At 40.9% G+C, this 23098-nt stretch overlaps 1 protein-coding gene and 1 long non-coding RNA gene across 2 annotated transcripts in view; one reads left to right on the forward strand and one right to left on the reverse strand.

Moving 5' to 3' along the window:
• GRIK3 (glutamate ionotropic receptor kainate type subunit 3) overlaps window positions 1-23098 on the forward strand; it is a 316008-nt gene that overhangs the window by 255750 nt on the left and 37160 nt on the right. Inside the window, exons 11-12 of the mRNA XM_072610019.1 lie at window positions 9491-9714; window positions 21725-21843. Coding sequence (XP_072466120.1) covers window positions 9491-9714; window positions 21725-21843 — 343 coding nt within the window. The remainder of the gene's footprint in view (window positions 1-9490; window positions 9715-21724; window positions 21844-23098) is intronic.
• LOC140504720 (uncharacterized) lies at window positions 2043-9618 on the reverse strand. Its single transcript, XR_011967219.1, has 3 exons — window positions 9530-9618; window positions 6275-6658; window positions 2043-2793 (listed from the first exon to the last, which is right to left on the reverse strand). It is a non-coding gene; the product is annotated as an uncharacterized lncRNA (long non-coding RNA).

The following is a 23098-nucleotide window of genomic DNA, read 5'->3' on the forward strand; positions in this document are numbered from 1 at the left end:
CTTCAGACAGTAAGATAAAGTTTTTGGGTTGGTTGGATCATATCCCATAGGGCTGTAAGTCTTGATCCGAATGAAGAATGGGGTACCATAGAGAACTTCTTCCAAAGGCAAAGAGGTCACAGAACTTGGATCACCCCTATTTCCTCTGGTTCCCTCATGACCATGACCAGGCTTTGAACAAGGATTTTGGTCCCGCATGCAAGGAAAAATTCTAACAATCAAAGCTCTTCAGCAGAGGAATGCGATGCCTTGAAAGATATTGAGTTCTCTGTCACATGAGGTGTCCAAGTAGAGGCTGAAAAATCACTTCACAGATACCATAGATAGCATGCTTCAAGGAGGAGATGGACTTGATGCCATCTGAGATCTCATCCAGCCTAAGATTCTCTAATTCAGCAGAGATGGATGTTCAATTTCAGATATCCTTTAAATAGAATCTAGAATTTCTTGAAAATTGAACTTTTTTATTTTGTTTCTGTGCTCACATGCCTAGCACACAATTCCTTGTACATGTCCAACACCCCTCCATCTTATAAGTGAAAGAGGACCAGGAAGATGAAGGAAACTGCTCAGAGTCACACAGTTAGTAATTAATAGTGCTGGAATTCAAGCCTAGGTCCTCTGGCTCCACATCCAATGTGTGTTCATCGTATGATGAACAAACTATTCACATTGCATTTGGTGCTGGGGAAGAGGAAAGAGGAGATCTGAAAAGCCAGATTAAGGAATTTGTATTTTATGTAGAGGCAGTAGGGAGCCATTGAAGGCTTTTAAGTAAGGAAATGACATAGTCAGAACTGATGAGTTCACAGGCACAGTTGTGAAGCAGCCTTAGCGAAACACTCAATGTTTCGCTGTCCCAGGCGAAATCAAAGCTGTAAAAATGAAAGAGACTAATCTATTGTCTTTATACACGGTGCGTTTATTACAAATTCATGGCGTTCATCAAGGCAACGGGGCACTGACGGGAGATACAGGGAACCTTGTTAAACCTGATTCGTTACAATTGATGGGCCTATTAATCCTAGCTTGGTGCCATTTTTAATAACATCATAACCATTTATTAGTGTCGTCAGATAATTAGTCTTCTCTCCAGCTCCTAGAAAGTGTAGCCAAGGCTTGGAAATATTATTGCTTCATTATTACTTAACCCTAATGAAGCCATAACATTAAGAGGCAGTGGAGTAGAGGAAAGTGTCCTGAACTTAGAATCCAAAGACCTTTAGCCAAATTGTGGCTCTGTGATGTATCAGATCGGACAGAGAGAAAGTTATCCCCCTTCTCTGAGTGTCAGTTTCTACATCTGGGAAATGTCTGCTCTGTCCTTCTAACAGGGTTATCAGAAGGGTCATATGAGGTAATCATGGATGTCAATTGCTCCAAATGCTATAACTGCCAACTGTTTAGTGGACAGTGGGTTGGCTGCTAAAATACCTGCTCCTACAAACATAAAGGAGTTGGGGAGAAGTAAGGTCTAAATCTTTCATAGGATCTTTCATAGAAAAATAGCCCTTCTACCACATGACCTTGGTCATCTGGTCTCTGTTAAAGAGGAGAAAGGAAACGTATAGTGAGCATGAGAGCAGTCAGAAAAGGGTCCCCTAGAACACCACACAGTGTTAGTTCATTCATCACCTTATGACTAAATGACAGACAGGTTACCTTGTTGGATAGAGATTTGAGTCCTCTGCCCTCCCATCCTTTGCCCTTTTCTGCTCAGCTCTGTCCTCTTTTGTCTCCTCATATTTCCTCTCCTTCCCTCTTCTCTCCTCCCCTATTGTCTCATCTTGTATTCTTCTCCTCTCTTCTCTCCTCCTCCTCCCAAGCCCTATACTCTCATTTTCTCATTTTCTGTTTATTTTTCTTTCTTCTGTTTCTCTCTTATGTATGTGTATCTGTGTATATATGTGTGTGCATATATATGTACATATATACATATTTACATATATTCTACACATATATCTTTAGAATACATACATATGTATAACTGTCTTTTTATGCCTTACTTGAGGCATACTTGAGATGTGGCCTTTTATTGTAAGTTGTCTGTGTATATATCCTATAATCCCTACCAGACTCTAAACTCCTTGAGGGCAAAAACCATGTTTTAGACTGTTTAGCATCACCCTTCATCATTTAGTATGGGGCATTGCTTATGGGAGATGCTCACTACTTGTTTAGGAAATGAATGAATGAAATGTACAACTGTAAATTCACATATAGGATGGTGTAGGGCATGTGTCTCTGAGTGAGCAGCATAGTTAGGAGGGAATTGTGTCTGGACATTAATAATGATGAACCCTAACATTAATATAGCTCTTACTATATTATTATATCTTACTACATGCCAGACACTGTGCTAAGCACTTTGCATACCATTTGATCCTCATTCCAACTTGGGGGGAGGGGCAGGTACTATTATTCTTCATTTTACAATTGAAGAAACTGAAGCAAATGGAAATTAAATTACTTGCCCAAAATCACGCAGCTAATAAATATCTAAGGTTGGATTTGAATTCAGCTCTTCCGGAAATCTATCCTCTCTGCCGCCTATTTGTTTCTACAAGATATTATGCTAGTGGGTGAAGGGATTTTGTGTGTGTGTGTGTAATTTTTCACTCATTTTCACCCTTCTGCACCCCGTCCCCAGCCGGGATTCCCCTAGTTCAAGGAAGTAACCTCCTTCTCATTGTCCAAGAGAAGCTTTACTATGGAAGATGGACCAGGCAGCATTATAATGTTCAGTTCCTCCGGGCTGTGAGGCTATAATTCAGGATGTCCCTGACTGGCAACCTAGGCAGTAGGGAAAAAACTGTCACATTAGTTCAGGGGAACTTGATATTATAAGGTAAAGGTCAGCTTTGAAGGAGATACGTGGTGACGTGACCAGGAATCTGTGCCTGACCCTGAGCTATTTAACATTTTTATCAATGCCTGAAAGGCATTGATGACATGCTCATCAAGTTTTCAGACAGCAGAAAAACTCTGAGAGATATCTAACGTACTGGATGACAGCATCGTGCTATACAATGTCTTTGATAGGCCAGAACATGGGCTCAATCTAATAAGAGGAAATTTAATCTGAATAAACATAAAGTTTTACACTGGGGTTCAAACAAGAAATTTCACAAGTGTGAGATTTAAAAGGTGTGGTTGGATAATAGTTCATCTGAAAAAGATCTGGGGGTCTGTTTTAATGAAGAGAAATCACAATGTGTGTCAGCTGTATGTTGTCAAGTCATTGGGATATTGCTATTTGCAGATCAGGGTAGCATGTCCAATTCTAGCCCACTTGAGTACAAGTACTCAGCAGATTCTCAACACTGATGTAAAAGCTCTCCTGAGTGTATAAAACCTGTGGTTGCCTGGTTGCCAATCCTGGGATTTTGTCCACAAGCCTGTCCATCTGGGAATCCTACTGCTACCATATTTACTATGGGTAGAACTGCCAGTGCTGGGGAAAAGCAAAACCAGAACCAGAACTAAAATTTAGGAACTAAAGAGGGTTTATTGAGTTTACCAACAAGGGAGTCCTACCTGCATAGACAGAGACTCCAGGAAGGAATAAAAACGTAAGGCTTATAGATTTTAATTGGGCAGGAGGTAAATTGGATACAGAGAACCTCTTGATTGGACAAGATTTGTTATCAGGGGCATAAAGATAAAATTCTGGTGGGGGGGGAGGGCTGTTAACAGTTTGGGTTAACAGTTTCTCACAACCCTGCCCTAATAAATAGGAATGTTCTGGCTACTTGCTGTTTCAGCAGAAAGGAAGATCATAAACAGAAGAGAGGCTGTAATAGAAACAGGGTCAGAGACAAAATAGAGAAACTAAAGACAAAATGGAGTTACTTCAGTTTTTTTGGTTATCTACATAGTCCAAAAATATTAAGTTCACCTTTGGCTGCATTAAGAGGCAGTTGGTGGTACAGCAGATAGAGTGTTGGGACTGGAGTCAGGAAGACCTAAGTTCAAATCTAGCCTCAGACAATTACTAGCTGAATGATCTTGGGCAAGTCACTTAACTTCTGTGTGCATCAATTTCCTCAACTATAAAACAGGGATAATAATAACTCCTAAGTTTTTTTTCTGAGGACTAGATGAGATAATTGTAAAAAGCACTTAGCACTGTACCTGACACATAGTAGGTATAGTGTCTAGAAGGAAGAGGAAGATAGTCTCATTTTCCTCTACTTTGATCAGATCACCTCTGAAGTATTCTGTTCAGTCCTTAGTGTTAGTACCACATTTTAGGAAGGGTGTTTGTAAACTGGAGAGCATCCAGAGGAGAGTGACCAGGATGATGAGGCATCACCAAGTTATCTCATATAAACATTGGTCAAAGATACCATAGTTAATTGGCATGGAGAAAATGTGTAGAAAGCAAGAGAGCAGTCAGTAAAGAGTGGACCTAACAGCTGACTTTGGGTATTTGAAAGGCTATAATGTGGAATGGACCCCTACTTAGCACCAGAGGGTGGGGCCAGGAACAATAGGTAGAAATTGAAGAAAGTAGATGTAAGTTTAATTTTAAAAGAAAAAACAAAACTTGCTACCAACTAGTGTTGTTCTTAAGTTAAACAGGCTATTTCAGGAAGTGATGAGGTCTCCTTCCCCGGTAGTCTTAAAGCAGAGGATGAATGTTAAAGGTGATGTGAAGAGGAGTCTTTATCAGAGAAATGTTTTTAGTTGAGCTCTAGATTCTGTGATGCTAACACAGATAAGTAGCCAGCACAAAGACCATGCTCCTCTGTCTACTTCTGTAGCTAGGAAAATGAACTTTGATTAATAAGATGGAATTTTTTATTAAAAGAGAAAAGAAGAGTGAGGAGCAAAGTTGGGAAGGGCTGCCATGAGAAAAGGAAATTAGATTTGTTTTGAATGATCCCAAAAAATGGAACTGTGACCAATGACAGGAAGTCACAATAATGCTAATTTTGTCTCAGTAATGAGGAAGAACTTAACTGTGTTTAAAAAATGGAATAAACTTCCCCATTTGGTAGTGAGGTCTCTATAATGATAGGGATTCAAGTAGACCATCTGAAAGGATTCCTTCAAGGGGTAAAAGTCAGACTAGATAGTCTTTGAAGGCAAATAGAACACATTTAATCCCTCTTCCATGTGTCAGTCCTTTGAATATTTGAATAAATCAGTTATATCTCCCCTAAATTTTTTCCTCTGTGGGATGAACATTCCCATTTACTTTGAATGAACTTCACCAAAATATAGTTTCAAGTCATCTCTTAATCCTAGCTATTCTCTTATTGATATTTTCTAACTTGTCAATGTCACTCCTAAAATATGGTGACTAGAACTGAGCACAATCTTTCAAACAGGGTCTGACAAGAGTAGAAGAGAGGGGGTCTATTGACTTCTTTTCTCTGGACACTATACTTCTATTAATGCAGCCTGAAATGAAATTCCATCTTTTGGTGGCCATTTTACACTGTTGATTCATATTCAAATTACAATCTATTAAAAGTCTCACATCTTTTTCACATGAAATGCTGTCTAACCAATTTCCCTCATGCTATAGGTATACATTTGAGTTTCTGAACCCAAGTTAACATTCATTCATATACATTTTTCCCTTTACTTTAGTCCATCTTCAGAATTCTTTTTTTTAGGTTAAATGTCACTCTCAACTTCAGATCATTTGAAATTGAAAGGAGCCATGATATGGTGGATAGAGTGCTGGACCTGAGTTTGGAAGACCTGGGTTCAAGTCTTACATCTTACACTTACTAGATATGTGATTTTGGGCAAGTAACTTTCCTGCTCTGAGCCTCAGTGTCCTCATCTCTAAAATGAGGAAGATAATCTGTAAGATATCTCACATGGTTATCATGAGGGTCAGAGGAAGTAATGTAAATTTTAAGGAGCTATATAAGTGATTATTTGATAGGCATGCCATTTATGCTTTCATCAAAGTCATTGATTTAAAAAAAGTTGAATAGAGCAGGGTCAAGGATAGAACCATGATTACTCTGCTGTAGATCTCCCTTCTGGTTGAAATCAATCCATTAATCACCACTTTGAGTCCAATCATTCAACCAGTTCTGAGCCCACCTAAAAACTATTTTCCAGCTGACATCTCTCTAAATTGTTCATTAGGATATCATGAGAAACTGTCAAATGCCTTGCTAAAATCCAGATATGCTAAGGCTATGGCATTCCCCTGATCTACCTATCTAGTAACCCTGTCAAAAAAGGACATGATGTTAGTCTGGCATTACTTGTTCTTAATGAACCCATGCTGGTTCTTAATGATCACCTTCTGAACTCTTTTTAAGTGCTCACAATCCACGCTTTTCATAGTCCATCTTAGAATTTTACCGAGAATCAACATCAAGCTCACCAGCCTAGAGGCTGAAGTATTCATCTTCTTTCTCTTTTTGAAAATTAGACTATTTGCCCTTTTCCATTCCTGTGACACTTCTTCCACTTGCTGTGATTTTTCAGAATCACTGACACGTAGCTCAGCAATCACATCAGCTACTTTTTTTCAGTATACTGGGATGAAATTTGTGCAGACCTCTCGACTTGAACTCATCAAGGACAACTCTATGCTTGCCTTTCCATCTTCTTATTCTTCTTGGTTTTCAAGTCCCTGTTCAAATATTTTTCTTCTGTCATTCCTTGTATAAAGATCAGTCTCCTGGATAACAAAAGTAGAAATATTAAAATTCTGCTTTCTCTCTATGGTGTTGTTCTCTCAATTCAATCAGAAAGGGTTTCTGTCTCTTCCTTTATCTTTCTCTTGTCCTTTGCTGTTATTCAATCATTTCAGTCATGGTCAACTATTTGTGACCCCATTTGGAGTTTTCTCAGCAAAGATGCAGTAGTGGCTTGTCATTTCCTCCTCCAGCTTATTTTACAAATGAGATAACTTTGGAAAACAAGGTTAAGTGACTTGCCCAGGGTCACACAACTAGTAAGTGTTTGGGGTTGTGTTTGAACTCAAGTCTTCTTGACTCCAAGGCTGGCCCTCTGTCCATCACCTAGCTACCTCCTTATCTCTTGAGGGCTAAACAAACAATAGTGACAGCTATATGGCATGGATATATGCCTACTCAGATGCTGCCCCAAGAAGCAAAACAAGCTTGTGGCAAATTGTGGCATCAGCAGAATTTATTTCCAATTGACCTAGCCTCTACTTTCTAGTATTTTCTTACCTCCATCCTTTCTCCCTTTTTCCCTATCAAGGGAAGCTCTCAGGACATATCAAAGAAGAAAATTTAGTTTCCTGGTCATAATTTATAATTTCAAAATGGTAAACTTCTGACTGGGCACAGAGTCCATGTCACAAATACTGGGGAGAAAGTATTTGACCAGAGACTTGTTAATCTGGGCAAGAGGACTTTAGAAGACAGGGGAGGAAAATGGCCAGATCAAACTGCAAAGCTAGCTACTTTCTAGGACATGAGGTGTGACAAAGAAAGACAAATAATGGAGGAGGTAGAGGCCAGTAATTCACAGAAAGGCATAACCAGAGAAGGGTCAGGGAAAATACTTATGGCCTCCAATGTCCATAAACCAATGTGCCAACTGTGGGTCATAAACAAAAGGAACTCAAGATTTTAACACAAGGCCGTAAATACTATCGCACTGGAATCCCTGAGGCTTGATGGGACTGGAATACAATAATAATAATGACTGACATTGATATAGAGCTTCAAAGTTTGTAAATCTCTTTTTAAATATTATCTTATTTGAGACCCACAGCAACCCTAAAAGGCAGTTACTGCAGATGTTAGCTCCATTTTACAGATAAGGAAACTAAGGAATTTTTTCATGGTCACACACCAAAGGGAGGATTTGAATTGGGTCCATTCTTTCTACTTTATCATGCTCAATATGACAAGTCAAAGGCCAAGTCATAGAGCAGTACTGAGGCCAGGCCTGAAGCAGGTGGTGAGACTGTGATATAGATATTGAATAGGAAAGATGGTAGGAACTTGACTTCTGCAGCCTGGAGTCAGAGGCTAACCATTAGGAGCTGTCTGTGGTCCTGAACTAACATTGCCACAAAATGGCACTGCACATATCTAGGCAACCTTCACTCCAAGGCTCACCTATAACTCTGGAAATATGGCTGCCCTTCCATGGAAGTGAGTTAACACAAATGCAGTTTAATTACTCTCATGGTTACATTGGTCTCCTGCTCAAAATCTTTATAATTCCCCATTGCTTATAGAATAAAGTATAAACTTCTGATCCTGGATTTGCAGAGACAATACAACTGGAAGAGACCTTGAACATAATCTTTTTTAAAAAATCTCTGAATTTTACAGATAAGGAGACTGGGGCCTAAAAAGATTAAAGGTCTGCCCCCCCCCCCCAAGTCACATAGGGAACTAGCTAGTAGCAAGTCAGAATTCAAATTCAGGCCCTCTGATTCAAAATGTAGGATTCTTTTCTCAATACTCATCTTCCACAATCTGACTCCAGTATTCCTGTCAAGCATTGCCTTCTATTACTCATCATCACATACTGACTGCCCTCTTATAGCCCCATTCCTTTGCTCACATCAGTCGTGCCTCCCATCAACCTTTGCTGGAGTTCTTCCAGACCAACTCCTAGAACACCTCCAGTAAGAAGCTGTCCTTGCCACACTGCCTTTCCCCATTGAAAGCGATCTTTCTCTCCTCAGTCTTCTAGGACTTTGCATAAATCACTCCTCTGTCCTCTTTCTAGCCTCCTACTTATCTATGTAACATGTTCCCACCACCCCCATTATATTGTAAATTCCTTGAATGCAGAGTCTGTTTCTTATTTCGTTTTTGTATCCTCAGGTTAAACACAGACTCCTACACATACAAGTGATTAACAAATGTTTCTCTAATTAAACTGAGTGAATTCACAATTGAATAATCTTCCTGAGGAGCCCTGTCCTTTCAATGCCAGGTAGTTAGTCCTTCCTCTCTTCATTTTGAGTATGTGTTTCCTGCTTCTGGTCAGGGCAGTAGACTACTGCTCGGGAAAGATATGGCTTGCCTGACGTACTCCTAGAAGAGCAGTATTCCTCTGTGTGAATACAAGTGTATTAACTGCTGAAAGGATGGACTCAGAAGTCACAAGATCATAGTTTCTTAACTAGAAGGGACTTTAGATACCACCTCATTTTACAGATGAGGGAAAAAAAGTCTAAGTTATGTGATTCATCCAAAGTCACACAAGTTGTAGGTCATAAATATAGGATTCAAACCCTTGTCCTATGACTCCAAATCTAATAGGCTTTCCATACTGTTTCTCTCCCCAGTATCCTTCCTATAGAAGGAAATACATTCATTCATCTTGAACTAGCTGAACTCTCAGAAAGCTAGACTATCAGGGCTCAGGCCTCCACTTCCTCCTTCCCTGGTATAGGACTCTCTGAAAAGGATCTCCATAGGCTCCCCCAAGTAATATCCCATTGCCCCTTCCTCCAAACCTTGACTGGTCCTGTCTCTCAAAGTTTCCTTACATATCTTTCCCCAACTCCATACAGAAGGCAGACCTGGCTGTGGCCCCTCTGACCATCACTCACATCCGGGAAAAAGCCATTGACTTCTCCAAGCCCTTCATGACTCTTGGCGTCAGTATCCTGTACCGCAAACCCAATGGCACCAATCCTGGTGTATTCTCCTTCCTCAACCCCTTGTCTCCTGACATATGGATGTATGTTCTTCTTGCCTATCTGGGTGTCAGCTGTGTTCTCTTCGTCATTGCCAGGTAAGAGAACCTTTAGAACTTCATGGGTTGGGGTGGTAGTGATGTGTGTATAGGGGTAGAGTGGGGTTTGCATCATCCATTGTGTTTGACTCCCTATTATTCTAGGGCTACTATGACATGGGGCCATATTGTCTTGATGAGGAGTTGTGGGAAGAGGGCACAAAATAGGTCAAGAGACAAAACCTTTGACTCAGAATCAAGATAACTAGGTTGTATTCCTATACTTTCACCTAAAAAGTCACCATGTGACTTTGGACAGATTATCTCTCTCTCTCTCTCCCTGCCTTAGTTTTCCACTATGAAATTTGCCTCTTTACCATCCTTATTGCATAAGCATCAGATATAGGGCCAAAGGCCCAGGGACTTTCTGCTCCCTCTCCCTTTTGTCAGGGCCTCTGGGAACTTCTAAGAATTGGGAAATGACATTGACCTTTAGACCTCAGAATTATCCATGAACCTAGACTATTTCCAAAAATTTGAATTCCAGTACCTGTAGGCTGTATCTCAGTGATAAGGACCAACCATCCATGCCATTCAAGGGAGAGCTGAGTTGGTAACTAAAGATGGAAGCTCTGAGTGCTGATCACACTCGGTGCTGCCAGGGGCAACCAAGTTCCACTGAAATGCTAAGATTGCTTTAGTGGTACAAGGATCAGTGAGATTTAGTCTCAGTCAGAGAACCCTCACAGTACACAGGGTACCTGATGCCACATACACAAATAATTATGTACTCATGCACCCATGCACACATCACACATGTGCAGGTATTCATGTGCATTCATGCACACATTGTATGGTTTAGCACACATGTACAATCCACATGTCAGTTTGCCTATTCCTCCATACTTCTGTTTTTTCCCACAATTGCCAGTCAGGGGCAAAGCAGTCATCTCAAGCTGCTCTTGGCTGCCTCTCAGCCATGACTTCAACCCGTGGCCCCTCCACAGATCAAAATCCATCTGTCAGCTGGATGTTGTGCCCAGCTCCTAGAATATTAGCCACTTTGCTAACCCAAAAGAAGCCACAAGGCTTCAATCCAGGGCTGGGTCTTGCTGTCCTGTAAGAGCAATGTGAGAAGGAAGTGGCACATCACGTGCTTTTGAAGTCCCCTCAGTGTTGATGTTAGGACACAGACAGGAAGCCTCTTTTTAGAGAGGCTAAGAGAAATTAGAGTGATTGACCCTGAGGGACTGATGCTGCAGGTTCAGGGTAAGGAACCAGAAACTCTCTGAACCGTCTAGAGCAAGGAGGAAACTGAAGCTGGGGAAGACAAAAGGAACATTGATGTCTACTGCAGCCTAATGAGATATTGTTTGGCCATGACTCCGGAGAGAAAGATAGATTCAGGGAATCTAGGGAGGAAGGTGTCTGTGAATCAAGGCCAGGGAAGAAAGTGTCTGGTAGAGTCCAGGGATGTCTGTGTTTGTTGGTGAGGTTAGGGAACTAAATAAGGATCTGAAGGTATCTCTTGGGTAATTAAAGAAAAAAGAGGCTTGTATAGGAGTTTAGGAGAGTATCCAGGAGGAAGTGTAGGGAGGTCATGGAGAGATAATGTCTCTGGGCACGGTCTGATGTATACGTACCATGACTCTTGCCTTCACCCAATGCAACCAATTCCAGTGTTAGAGCCTTTTCAGCTTCCTGGTAAACCTCTGTTAGATCCTTTAAGTAAGTACTAGTGAAGGTCAGGACAGGGTTGGTATGAATGGTCTTAGAGACCATAGGGAGCAGCCAGGATTGGGAAGTGACTGTGGATCCTACAAAGGTTGAATGAAGGAACTAGGAATGCTTAGTCTAGAATAAAGAAGACTTAGTGGGGATCTAATAGCCATCAAGGTATCTGAAGGACTCTTATGGAGAAAAAAGGATTAGAGTTGTTCTTCATTGCTTCAGAAAATAGAACCAGGAACAAAAAAGGGAAAGATAGGAAACAGCAGATTTAGGTTTAACAGCCAATAGACTATAAGCTCCTTGAGAGCAGGACTTATTTCATTTCTTTATTTCTATCCTAAACACACAAGATGGTACTTTGTACATAACAGGCATAGGATAATAGGATCATAGATTTAGAATTGAATGGGACATTAAAAGCCATTTTATCCAACCCCCTGACTTTATAGATGAAGAAACTGAGTCAGACGAAGAGTAAATGACTTTTCCAGAGTCACTCAGCTCCTAAGTGTGTGAGGCAGGATTTGAATTTGACTCCTCCATACTCCAAGCTAACACTAGGCATTGTGTAAATGCCTATCAAATTTAATTGAAGAAGTAAAGCTTCTGAAAAATGGAATAAGTTCTCTGGCAAGTTGGTGGGTTCCTCATCTCTGAAGGAATTTGATCAGAAACTTAATGAACATAATTCTAGGAAGCTATAGAGGGATGAAACAGATGACCTCTGATCTCCTTTATTTTGGGGTTCCATAATTCTGGGCACTATTTAGTGGTTGATTATTGACCAACACACTGCATTCTTTTAGACAACTATCATCTCTCCCAGTTATGTCTCACTGTGACAGGGTACCTGATACCAACAGATATGAAGCACATCAACCAAATGAGAATTAGGTGTTCTGACTCCTGCCATAGTCTCCTTTAGGAACCAATCAACCTGAGGATCAAGGGTTCAAGGATCCCGGCTCTAGCTCTGAATTAACTAGAGTATTCAAAGAATGCTTTGCAAATAGACACTGGCTTATGCCCCTTGTGTAGTAGAAAATATTAGTGATGTTATTGATCTCCATGATCATGAGGCCTAGGGAGTCTGGGACAGGGAGTACAGGAGGCATTTTAATTTTGAACAAAATAAGTCTGGAGGGAAAGGGGTCATGTAGGGCCTGAGTTGGGAACACCTACATTTCCCATTCCATCATCAGAACTGAGAAGATTGCAGCCATCACTGAGCTCTGTCAAACCTTTTGAAGTAGGCAATATGAAAAGGATAGAGTTGGACCTGGAATCTGAAAGACTTGTGTGTGAATCCTGCCTCAGCTCTTTGCTAGCTGTGTAACTCGGGGCAAGTCATTTAACCTCCTGAAGTCTCAAGTTTCTCATCTGTAAAATGGGGATAATAACAACACCTACTTCCAAAGGTTGTTATGAGAATCAAATGAGATAGCACAGAAAGTGCTTTGCAAACCTTGAAGTGTTCTATAAATGCTAGCTGTTTTTAATGCAGACATTATTATATTATAGAGAGGGAAACTGAGGCTTGGAGGGGAAAAGTGATTTTCCCATCACACAGATAGTGAAAGGCAAAATAGAGATTCTAACTCAGATTTTTGACTACAAATTCAGCACTCTTTACACTTTGTCATACTACTTCTAATCTTATAAAGATAAAACAAAATACATGCGCACACACACACACACACAACCTTTCACTATGTATACTCAAATAAGTCACTTGACCTCTGAGCCTCTGTTTCTCCAAATGCAAAATAAGAGGATTGGACCAAAGTGGTCTCGTTTTAGCTCTTTTGAGCTCTTAAAATTTTTCCAACTCTAATTGTAGGGGAGGCAAAAATATCAGAAGGAATTCAAGAGAGTGGTACTGGAGTGCCCCCTACCCTGGAACTAATCCAGTCCCTTCACAGAAAGCCCTGCCAAGGGAATTGAAAATACTGGGGCTCAGACCTGTATCTTAGAAGCAATTATCACCCTTGTCAGAGGGAAACCACTGTCTTTTTGTGGGTCTTTTCTGAAACCAATCCTGTCCAAGTCATACCTCTGACCTTGGAGACCTTGCACTGTTTCAGGGGCCATTGCTGTTTCCCTCATCTGTTCCAGCACATCTGGCTCACACTTGGACATGACCTTGAACTTTCTTCCTCCTCCAGGCAAGTGATAGGTTTGGCACATTCCCCCTCCCCCCCTTCATCTGGCTCCTATAGGAGAATCCCCTTGACTTTTATCTCAAGCTTAGGGCAAGAATGAGACAACTGACAGATGAATAATCTGGCCCTTGGGGTGTTTTTTTTTTAACCCAATGTGACAAGAATCCCAAGACTCAGAAGGTCAATATTAGTGCAGATCAGAAATCCTAAAGAGCCAGAGGGAAAGTATAGGGGCAAGAGGGATAATGGTTAGCATTTCAGATCAATTCAGGGACCAAAATCCAGATCTGCAGGCACTTTTCATATATTATCTGGAATAATAATAATAATGATAATCCCCCTTAAAGCCCAACCTGTCATCCATGTTGTGAGGTTGGGATGGGAGGGAGATGGGGACTATTGAGTAAAGTAACAGAAAGCCAGCCAGAGTCAGGTGTTGGGAGAATTTTCTGTTCCCTGATACCACTACAGTACTTGTATAGACCTAGTAGCTCTGGGCTCTTGCTGGGTCTGCACCCCAGTCAGTGTGATGGAACCGTCCTGTGAAGAAATATGCGGAGCAGCATAAGCTTGAAATCAGTAGCCCCGCTCAAAAAACCATTGCAATGATCTACTTGACACTGAAGATCTAAGCATGCATTCGCCTTCCAGAAGTACCAGAAGGCAAGATTCACTGAAACAAACCAGAAATACCAATAAAAACCCTGCCTGCTAAAATGTTTATATGTTCTTTCCACATTAGTGCACCACCTCTACTTTTCTAAAGAGAAGGAAACACACACACACACACACACACACACACACACACACAGATGGTGTTGACCACTAAAGCTAGGAAACCAGAGGTATGTTAAAAAAAAAACAAAAAACCAAACACATAATAGATGTCACCAGGATTAGGCAAGGCCCTTCTTTCTGTCAGTGGTGCCCTCATCTGCAAATCACACAACAACATATTGCTGTCCAGTGTAGGGCAATTATAAAAATTAGTTTCATCCCAAAGCTTAGATTGAACAAAATACAAGACAAAATGAAAGTGCTACTAAAATCAGAAGCATCAGTTGAAGACCTTCAAGTCATTAAAGATCTTCATTTAATGCAAATTTTAGAAATTATAACTAATACAAAACAGAATGACCAAGTCCTGATAGTTCATTTAATTTTGAAAAGGAAATGTGCATACTGTGATTGGAATTCTGAAAAGCCTTTTTGAGTTTGACACCATGGATCCAACTGACAGACTAAAACAGAATAATTTTTTAAACCTGTTTCTGGTCTAACCATCATGAACAAACTCATTCTCTCACAGTATTGGACAGAAAATCTAAAGATATTTTAGGACCGAAATAGTAGTATACATGGCAACTGTTACCATGGTAAGAAACCAAGGAGAAAGAGTGGAGCCTTCAAGAAATAGAGGCATCCAACACTACATGGCAGAAGTGACTTAAGAGAGTCATTGAAGATCGGTGAAAAGGACCTGGAAGATTACAACAATATCTGGCTGGCACATGGATTAGAGAATTTGAAAGTCATGTTCATATTTTCAGCCATCTAGGTGTTACAGTATATACAGTGCTGGACCTGGAGTCCAGAAGACCCAAGATCAAATCCAGCCCAAGACCAGCTGTGTGATCCTGGGCAAGTCATTTAACCTCTGCCTGCCTCAGTTTCTTCATCTGTAAAATTGGGATGATATAGAACCTACCTCCAGAATTATTATGAGGTTCAAATGAGATAATATTTTAAAGAACTTTAAATTGCTTCACAAATGTTAGTTATTAATATGATTCTATGTCTCAAAGGCAAAAAAAAAAAAATGAAACCTGTGGAAAAGAATCCAGAAAGCAGAAAGATATCAGAAACTTGAATTCCTTTATAAAAGTTTAAAAGTTGAGGTAGTATAAGTAGTAAAAGCAGTTAAAAAAAAAAACAAAATTAAACAAAAGTTGAACATCAGTCAAAGACTTTAACACAGAGGCTTAAGAAGTACAGTAAGAAAAATTCTAGTGGGAGGAAGATACGGAAAATTTCCAGTTATCTCCCTAGTCACAAGAATTCTGGAACAAAGGAAGTTCAAGTTGGATCAAAAAAATACCAGACATCTTCCACATCACCAATATAATGAAGAATAGACTTGTTTTCTTAATGGAGGTGGGTACAACTCTAGCTTCTTTGCAAAACTGAAAAGCAGTTAGACCACATAAGATCTATAACTGTTGGCGCAAACATTTCCCAGCAGCAAATTAAATATTTCAGAATGTCAAGGGATTTTACCAGCTACCTTTCAGATGCAGACTTGATTCCATCAGTCCTGCTTTCAGGGGAAAGCAGCAAGGCTCCTTGAGGGAAATGGGAGATCTTGAGGGAGATACCGATCAAGTTAAACCACCACCACCTGCCCTGTGATTCTGATGGAGATATTCCAAAACCCAAGATAGTGAGAATGGCAGTGCCACTCACACCACTGGTCCTGCTTCCAACCCAGCTTATCCAGCCATTATCCTGGAAAGCAACCAACCTCGAGATGTTTCTGGCCACTGCTTCTGCAAATGCTATAGAACTGTTGCCTTCTCAACAACCACAGCTACTGAAGACTCAGAAAAGAAAGTTCTAACACCAAAGTCCTATCCACTGGTTCAACATCAGAAAAAGATATTTTATTAGTGGATATGACATTAAGTAAGATGCTTTGCTGCTTCACCCTAATGACCATGAGATTGTTCCATCTGAGTTGAAGCCTCCCATGTGTGTCATCTATTCCATTAAAATGTGAGCTCTTCGAGAGCAGAGACTGTCTCCACTTTTCCCTTTGGATATCCCCAACACTTAGCGCAATGTTTTGCATGTAGTAAGTACTTAATAAATGCTTCTTAAAATTATTTCTTTCATTCTTAACAACAGGAATTACATCTCTTTTATTAAAAGATGAGAACACCAGGGACCCCTTTTAATGCAGGTCAATTATATTCTTATGTACTTTATAAAAAGCATTTACAGTCTGCATCACTTTAAAAATCTATAAAATACAAGAAAACAATATATTGGCTGAGAAACAAAACAAGTGTGTCAAAAAGTCCCAGAAGGCATAAAGAGTAACGTATTACCATTTCAGTAGCTCTGGAACAAGCTGCCCCAAAGTGTCATGAGGTTTATACTCCCTTTGTTGATTATCTCAGAACCTTTGATTCAGTCGTACACTTATGGTTTATTCATATAATGCAAATATATAAAATAGATCCAAGTGAAATGAGAACTGTTGCATTTGATGACCATGTGGAAAACTGTTTGCTATGTAAAAAACGCACTATCAACAATAATGTCAATACCAATTGACTTTAAACATGACATTTGAGGAGGAAACCAATTAAGCGCACTTAGGTCTGCCTGACCTTAAGTATAATATTATTTATCCTAAATAGTACTAAATATAGTCTCCGAATTAAGAAAGAAGTTGAAACAAAACATCTTAATAATCACTGGGTGACATGAATGATGTTCAACTATATAGTTCCACAAAAAACACATTAAGCAGCTCCTTCTGCTCATCGAATCTTGTTCAATGATACAAAATTTCTCCTGGACCCTGAAAATGCAAAAATTATAATGTATACCAATGAGAAATAGAGACTGAATGCTTCGAACTTAAATCTAGAAGTCACATTGAACCAATGATTGAAGGTGATACCTACAAATACATTGATCTCCTCCAGACAAGAAACATTAGACATAAAGATTTCAAAGGGAAGCCTGCGTTTGAATGCATTAAGAGATTTATTAGCATTCTGAAATAAAAATATTTTTTTATTTCATATACATATTTCATAAACATATATGCAACACCAGGATGATATATATACTCTTGGAACTATAAAATAGACAATAATAAATTTGGAAAGCATTCTCATAAAAACCTAGATGATATTATTGAAACCCATAACCCTAAGGCAGCTATAGAAAGATTAACAGTTCCCACCAAAAAGGAGGAAGAAGATGTATCAGCATCCTTAGAGTACTTGACAAACTAGTAGAAGACCTAAAGAAATACTTTTGGAATAAGCAAACATCATTTCAATGAGTCGTACTAAAGGCTGATAGCAAATTCATTATATTAGATTTGTCAAGTATAACTGAAAGTGGCTTACCACTGGATAGATTCTGTGAAAAGGCTAAGATTCAAGACTGGAATCAAAGGTTCTCCATGGATGATATCTGCATGAACAAGCAATATGTCAATGATGGAGCACTGAACAGGTAGCTGAATTAGGTAGATGTTTATGGAAACAAAAGGGTTTATAATGGTGACTCAAGATCAGGTCATTATCACCTGGAATTAATATCAGATTTATCCTTAAGAAGTCCAGACCTAGGGACCAATGTGGGTTATGTGAGGAAATGGTAAAACCATCTACATAATACCATAGACTATGAATAATTAGCACATTCTCAATACCTAGCAACTTGTGACCTGGTAGCTAGAATTGTGTATCAGAAACTCTTAATCTTTCATTGACTGATGTACGACATTCTCATTCTACACACAGAGACTTTGAAATATCTTGGAAAATTCACCCTAAACTGTACTCAATCTGGATCATTATCAAAGACTAAACTGTTGCCCATAATTGCCTCATCATGACATTGGCCCATAAAAGCTTAAGAATGATGTTCTTAGTAGATATCACCACACCAAACATTCATAATAACCAAGCTACATAGAATGAAAGGTTTCCAAAACATAAAGACCTAGAAGAGAATGTCAAAAGCATACTGGATGCACAGGATGAGCTGCATATCCCTAGGGTCCTGTTTTATACCCAGTTGTGCCAAGGATGTTTTCAAGGTGCCTAGAGAGGATGGGCTTAAATCTTAATCCTTCGAAAAAAGCTACAAAAATCAGTTGTTTTAGTGGTCCATGGAATATTAAGTACAAACTAATAATAGTAGGATAGCAATTTGCTCAAGGACTATTTTTATCTTAATTCCATCAAAAGAGAGGAGATAATCGTAACAATAATTCTTATTTTTATAGCACCAAAAGGTTTGCAAAGTGGCTTGCCCATAATAATCCTGTGGTGTAGCTCATGTCAAGGCTATTATGCCCATTTTACAGAAAAGAAAACTGAGACACCGGGAGGTCACACAGCTACTATATATCAGAACGAGTTAAACTCAGGACACCTGACTCCAGTGTTGACCTTCCTCTGTGAAACCCTTCTCTAAGCCCCTGGGAAACTGAGCAGAGAACAGGGCCAGGCTCCAGCTCCTGAGTCATCTTCCTGGTTTTGAGTCATTTGGGGCAGAGCAGGAGCTGTCAATGAGGGCCCATGTGTTGGTTTAACCTCCTCCATCTGGTTCCTCACTGTCATCCCCCACATCTTTCCAATAAGCCCGTATTTCTCCTTTCCTGTCTCTTACTTTCCTTTAAAACCTAAGGAGGTGTCAAGTCCTTCATCAGAGCTTTCTCTGGAGAGGTAATTTGAGAGCTAAGAATTTCATGTTTGGGTCTGCTCCTTGGAGCTTTCTTTGAAATGCTTACCCACCCACCGCACTCCACCCCCTTCCACTACCCCTACACATAGAGCAAAAGGAAAGGCTCTAAGCCTCCCAGCTCTGAAGAAGGGAGACCAGCTCTGACCTGGACCTTGGCCTTAGCATTTATAGCTCTCCTTGAGCAGCCAACCCTGATGCTGCACCCAAAGAGGTTCCTTGCAATGGGAGACTTCATTCTGCCTCTTGTCTCTGTAACGATCTCACAAGCTTTTGAAAGTCCCGGAGACACTCTCTGGCAACTTGATAACTGCCTAAGCGTTCCTTGTAATGTGAGCCGTGTCGGCCAGTAGTCTCTGTATCTGTCTCACTCTACTTCTGTCTCTTCCCTTTCCATTTCCTTCTCTCTTTATCCCTTTCTTTTCTCCCTTTCCTTCCCCTCACCCCAGGATCCTGGAGGCTGATTTTCTCTTTTCCTGACTTCATTTCAATGTTCTTCTACCATAAACCAACCTGAAATGCCCTTGGTCTGTTTACCTGATAGGGCCTCTGGTAGAGAGTACCTCCTCCAGGAACAATCCAGGAAGACTTTCTGAAGGAAAGGTTGCAGAAGCTGTGGAATGAGTGGCTATCTAGGGAGAAGAAGCAGGAAGTTGCATGGCTGATATCAGGGAAAGAACCTGGGTGTGATTCCCAGCTTTGACCCTTAAGTGATGGCCTCTTTGTGCTTCAGTTTGCCAGTCTAAACAAGGAGGATAATAAACCTTTAACTACTTCCCTCACACAGAACTGTAATAGTTTCCTATCCTTTCTCCTAGATGGTCTTTGATTCAAAGTACTTCTCATTCAGGAAGTCTTACTGGACTAACAGACACTGTGCTCTAGTCAGGCCAAGTTGACAGGTATTTATTAAGCACTAACTGTTCCAGATTCTGTGCTAAGCGTAGATGATACAAAGAAAGACAAAGAAAAAAAATAGTTCCTGCTCTCTGGGAGTTCACAGTCTAAAAGAAGAAAGAGAACTGATTTAAAGCAACTTTGAAATCTCTGTAGGTTTTAGGAGAAAGGAAAGGAGAAATGTGAGTCTTGAGAGGTGGGAGAACTGGAAAGAGCTCTAGGTTCAGATAATGACTCCAGTACTTAATCATAGTGGTGTGACTGGCCAAATCACTTCACCTCTCTTTGTCTCAGTTTCGCCACTTCTAAAATGAGGGGGATTGGATTCTGAGGTTCCTTCCAACTTTGATTTAAAGATCTAGAGTCCAGCCCTCTCATTTTACAGATGAGGAAAATGGGTCCAAGAGAGAGTAAGTGACTTGACTGAAGTCAAGCTTCAGTAGCTGAGGCAGGATTCAAATGTATTTCCCATTTGCATTTCCAAGTTCAAGGGGAAATTTCAGCACACTCTCCATGGTACTCCACTAATCTAATTCTCCATGATTGCCTAGGACCCACATCCTTGCCCCATTTTCAGATGATATGACAGCTGGGGAGCCCAGAACTCCCTTCCCTGGTAGGTTTCAGTCTGAGAAAGTGATGCCAAACCTAGTAGCCTGCAACTGTGCCTTGCTCATTCTCATGATTCTGGTATTGTGAGAGAGGTGTACTGCTAGGCTGGCTGTCTATCTCCAGAGCTGTCTGTCTGTGATTTTTTGTTTGTTTGTTTCTTTGTTTGTTTTTGCTTTTCCTTGGGTCCCCAGGGCTTAGCACAGAAGTGGGGTACATAATAGGTGTTCATTAAGTGCACAAGGACTTGACAGAACAAACCCTAACCCCAGGTAGTTCCTGGTAGCCTAGCCTTTGAAGATCCCACCCTAATATCTGTCCTCTTTTGATTGGAGGCTGATCCCAGAGATTCCACTCTAAAGACCCTGCCCCTGGACCAATCCTAACTATCCTCTGGCAATGGGGCAAGATGGTAGCAGGCAACAGAGCCAGACTCAAGCTTTATCAAGGAACTCCTAAGGTTCTCCTGAGGGAGGAAAGGAGGAGAACAATTAGCCCATCTGGCTTGAAGGCAATTACACCAATTAGGTCTTGGATCCAATTGCTCAGGCGAGGTTGGCATCCTGAAGGGATGTGTCTCCATGGTTGTGAAACTATTAACTCAGTCAGAGAAAGGGCAGACCCCTGGGAGCAGGGTCTTGTCAAGGGCCAGCACAGTCTCATGGTCTATCATGAAAAGAAAGTTGGCAAAGCCACTAACTTGATTTCCCTTTCCATGTCTAGCTTTAAGTCTGCTGACTGGTTTCTTTTAAGCAATGCAGTCATACTTTGCCAACCCTCTTTTCCTTATGACTATTAGGGCATTTGAGTATCCAGAAGCACCTTTGTATCCCAACTTTTGTCTTTTGTAGAAGGGACTCAGCCTCAGACCACACTTTTGGGCCTTTAATCTAGGATTTGAGGCTTAGCTTTCACTCTGATAGTGACTGTAAACAGAGCTCTGAGTCATTGGTTTTTTTCATCATTATTCCCTTATCATAGTCTTTAACCAGCTATTGGGCTCCTTGGTATGGTTCTGTGCCATTATTGTGGGAGGTGTTAGGTCTCCATCCAGTCTCCCTTTTCCCCTTCTCATGTCTCAGCTCATCACTCCTCCCTGGGTTTCTCCAAGCCCCCTTTCCCAGACCATCTCCATACTCTTTTCTTGGTCTCACAACTCCTCTCTCTCTTGTCCTCCACAGGTTCAGCCCCTATGAATGGTATGATGCACACCCCTGTAACCCTGGTTCAGACATTGTGGAGAACAACTTCACTTTACTCAACAGCTTCTGGTTTGGGATGGGATCCCTGATGCAGCAAGGTAGGACCTCCCCAACCTGATCCTAAACCCAATGCTTCTACCCTCCCTTCTATTGCTGCCCCCTACTCTGGTCCTGCTTCCAAGTCCTGGGAGTCAGAGATGGGGTTATCAAGCTCAGATATTAGCCAAGGGGCTAGATGACCTAAACAACAAGGCAGGGCCCCTCTCCTCCATAGAAAGGGATTCCTGCCTGGGATGAGATGTTGGACTAGGTGACCCCTAAAGTTTTCCAGCTCTGGGGTTCTGTGGTCCCCTTTTGATTCTTCTCTGTCATTATATCCTCAACTCTGTTCCAGTCCCAGGGAATAGGGCTGGAATAACCAGATTATGTGCATGAGATGCTATAAGTTTAAGGAGAACCCTTGAGAAAGGGCACAGGGTAGGTTAGAGACCCATTGTAGAGATCCAACCTAGAATGGAATTAATTTATGTCACTACTGAAGTCACCAACGTCTTCACCATCACCATCATAATAGCTGGCATTCATAAGGCATTTTACAATGCTAAACCCTTTACAAATATTAATCTCCTTTGATCCTCATAACAACTCTGGGTGGTAGATGCTATTATCCCCATTTTATAAATGAGGAAACTGGGTCAGATAGCAGTTAAGTAACTTGCCCAGTATCACACAGTGTCTGAGGTTGTATGAACTTGGGTCTCCCTGATTCCAGGACCAGCATCCTATCTACTATCCCACCTTGATATCCAGAGTTTTTGCCCAAGAATGTTTTAATGCAGGATTCCTTTGAGATATGGGTACCACTGAAGATACGTCTAACTCTGAAAGTCGGTTATTTTGTGATTCTATAAAAGAAGCCCTATAGAATCACAGGATAAAAGAAGGGACCCTGAAAGGTTTACTAGCTCATCCTCCCTTATTTAAGCAGTAGGTAGGACTGAGACTCCCAAGGAGAGTCACTTCCCTGGGAGGCCATCCTGGGGATGGAAGCCATCTTTCCACATGAAGCCCTTCCAGGCAAGGGGCCCTGTGGGTCATCATGAATTTATGAAGTGATTCCTATCTCTGTAGCTTTACAACAGCCACAGAATGAAGTCTACTTTGCTCTCCCTTTTCCCCATCTGCCCCCCTCCCTGCCCCTCCCTCTGGCCCAGAGACCTGCCCTCAGCTTAGCCTCGGTTCATTAGGAGCCATATTCAAAATAGCAGATGAGCTTAAACTCACTGAGGCAAGACAAGAACAGAGCCTGAGAAAGAGGCCTGGCAATTAGGTTGTTGGATACTCTCCCCTCCT

The sequence above is a fragment of the Notamacropus eugenii genome, chromosome 5 (assembly GCF_028372415.1).
Source record: "Notamacropus eugenii isolate mMacEug1 chromosome 5, mMacEug1.pri_v2, whole genome shotgun sequence".
Lineage (NCBI taxonomy): Eukaryota > Metazoa > Chordata > Mammalia > Diprotodontia > Macropodidae > Notamacropus > Notamacropus eugenii.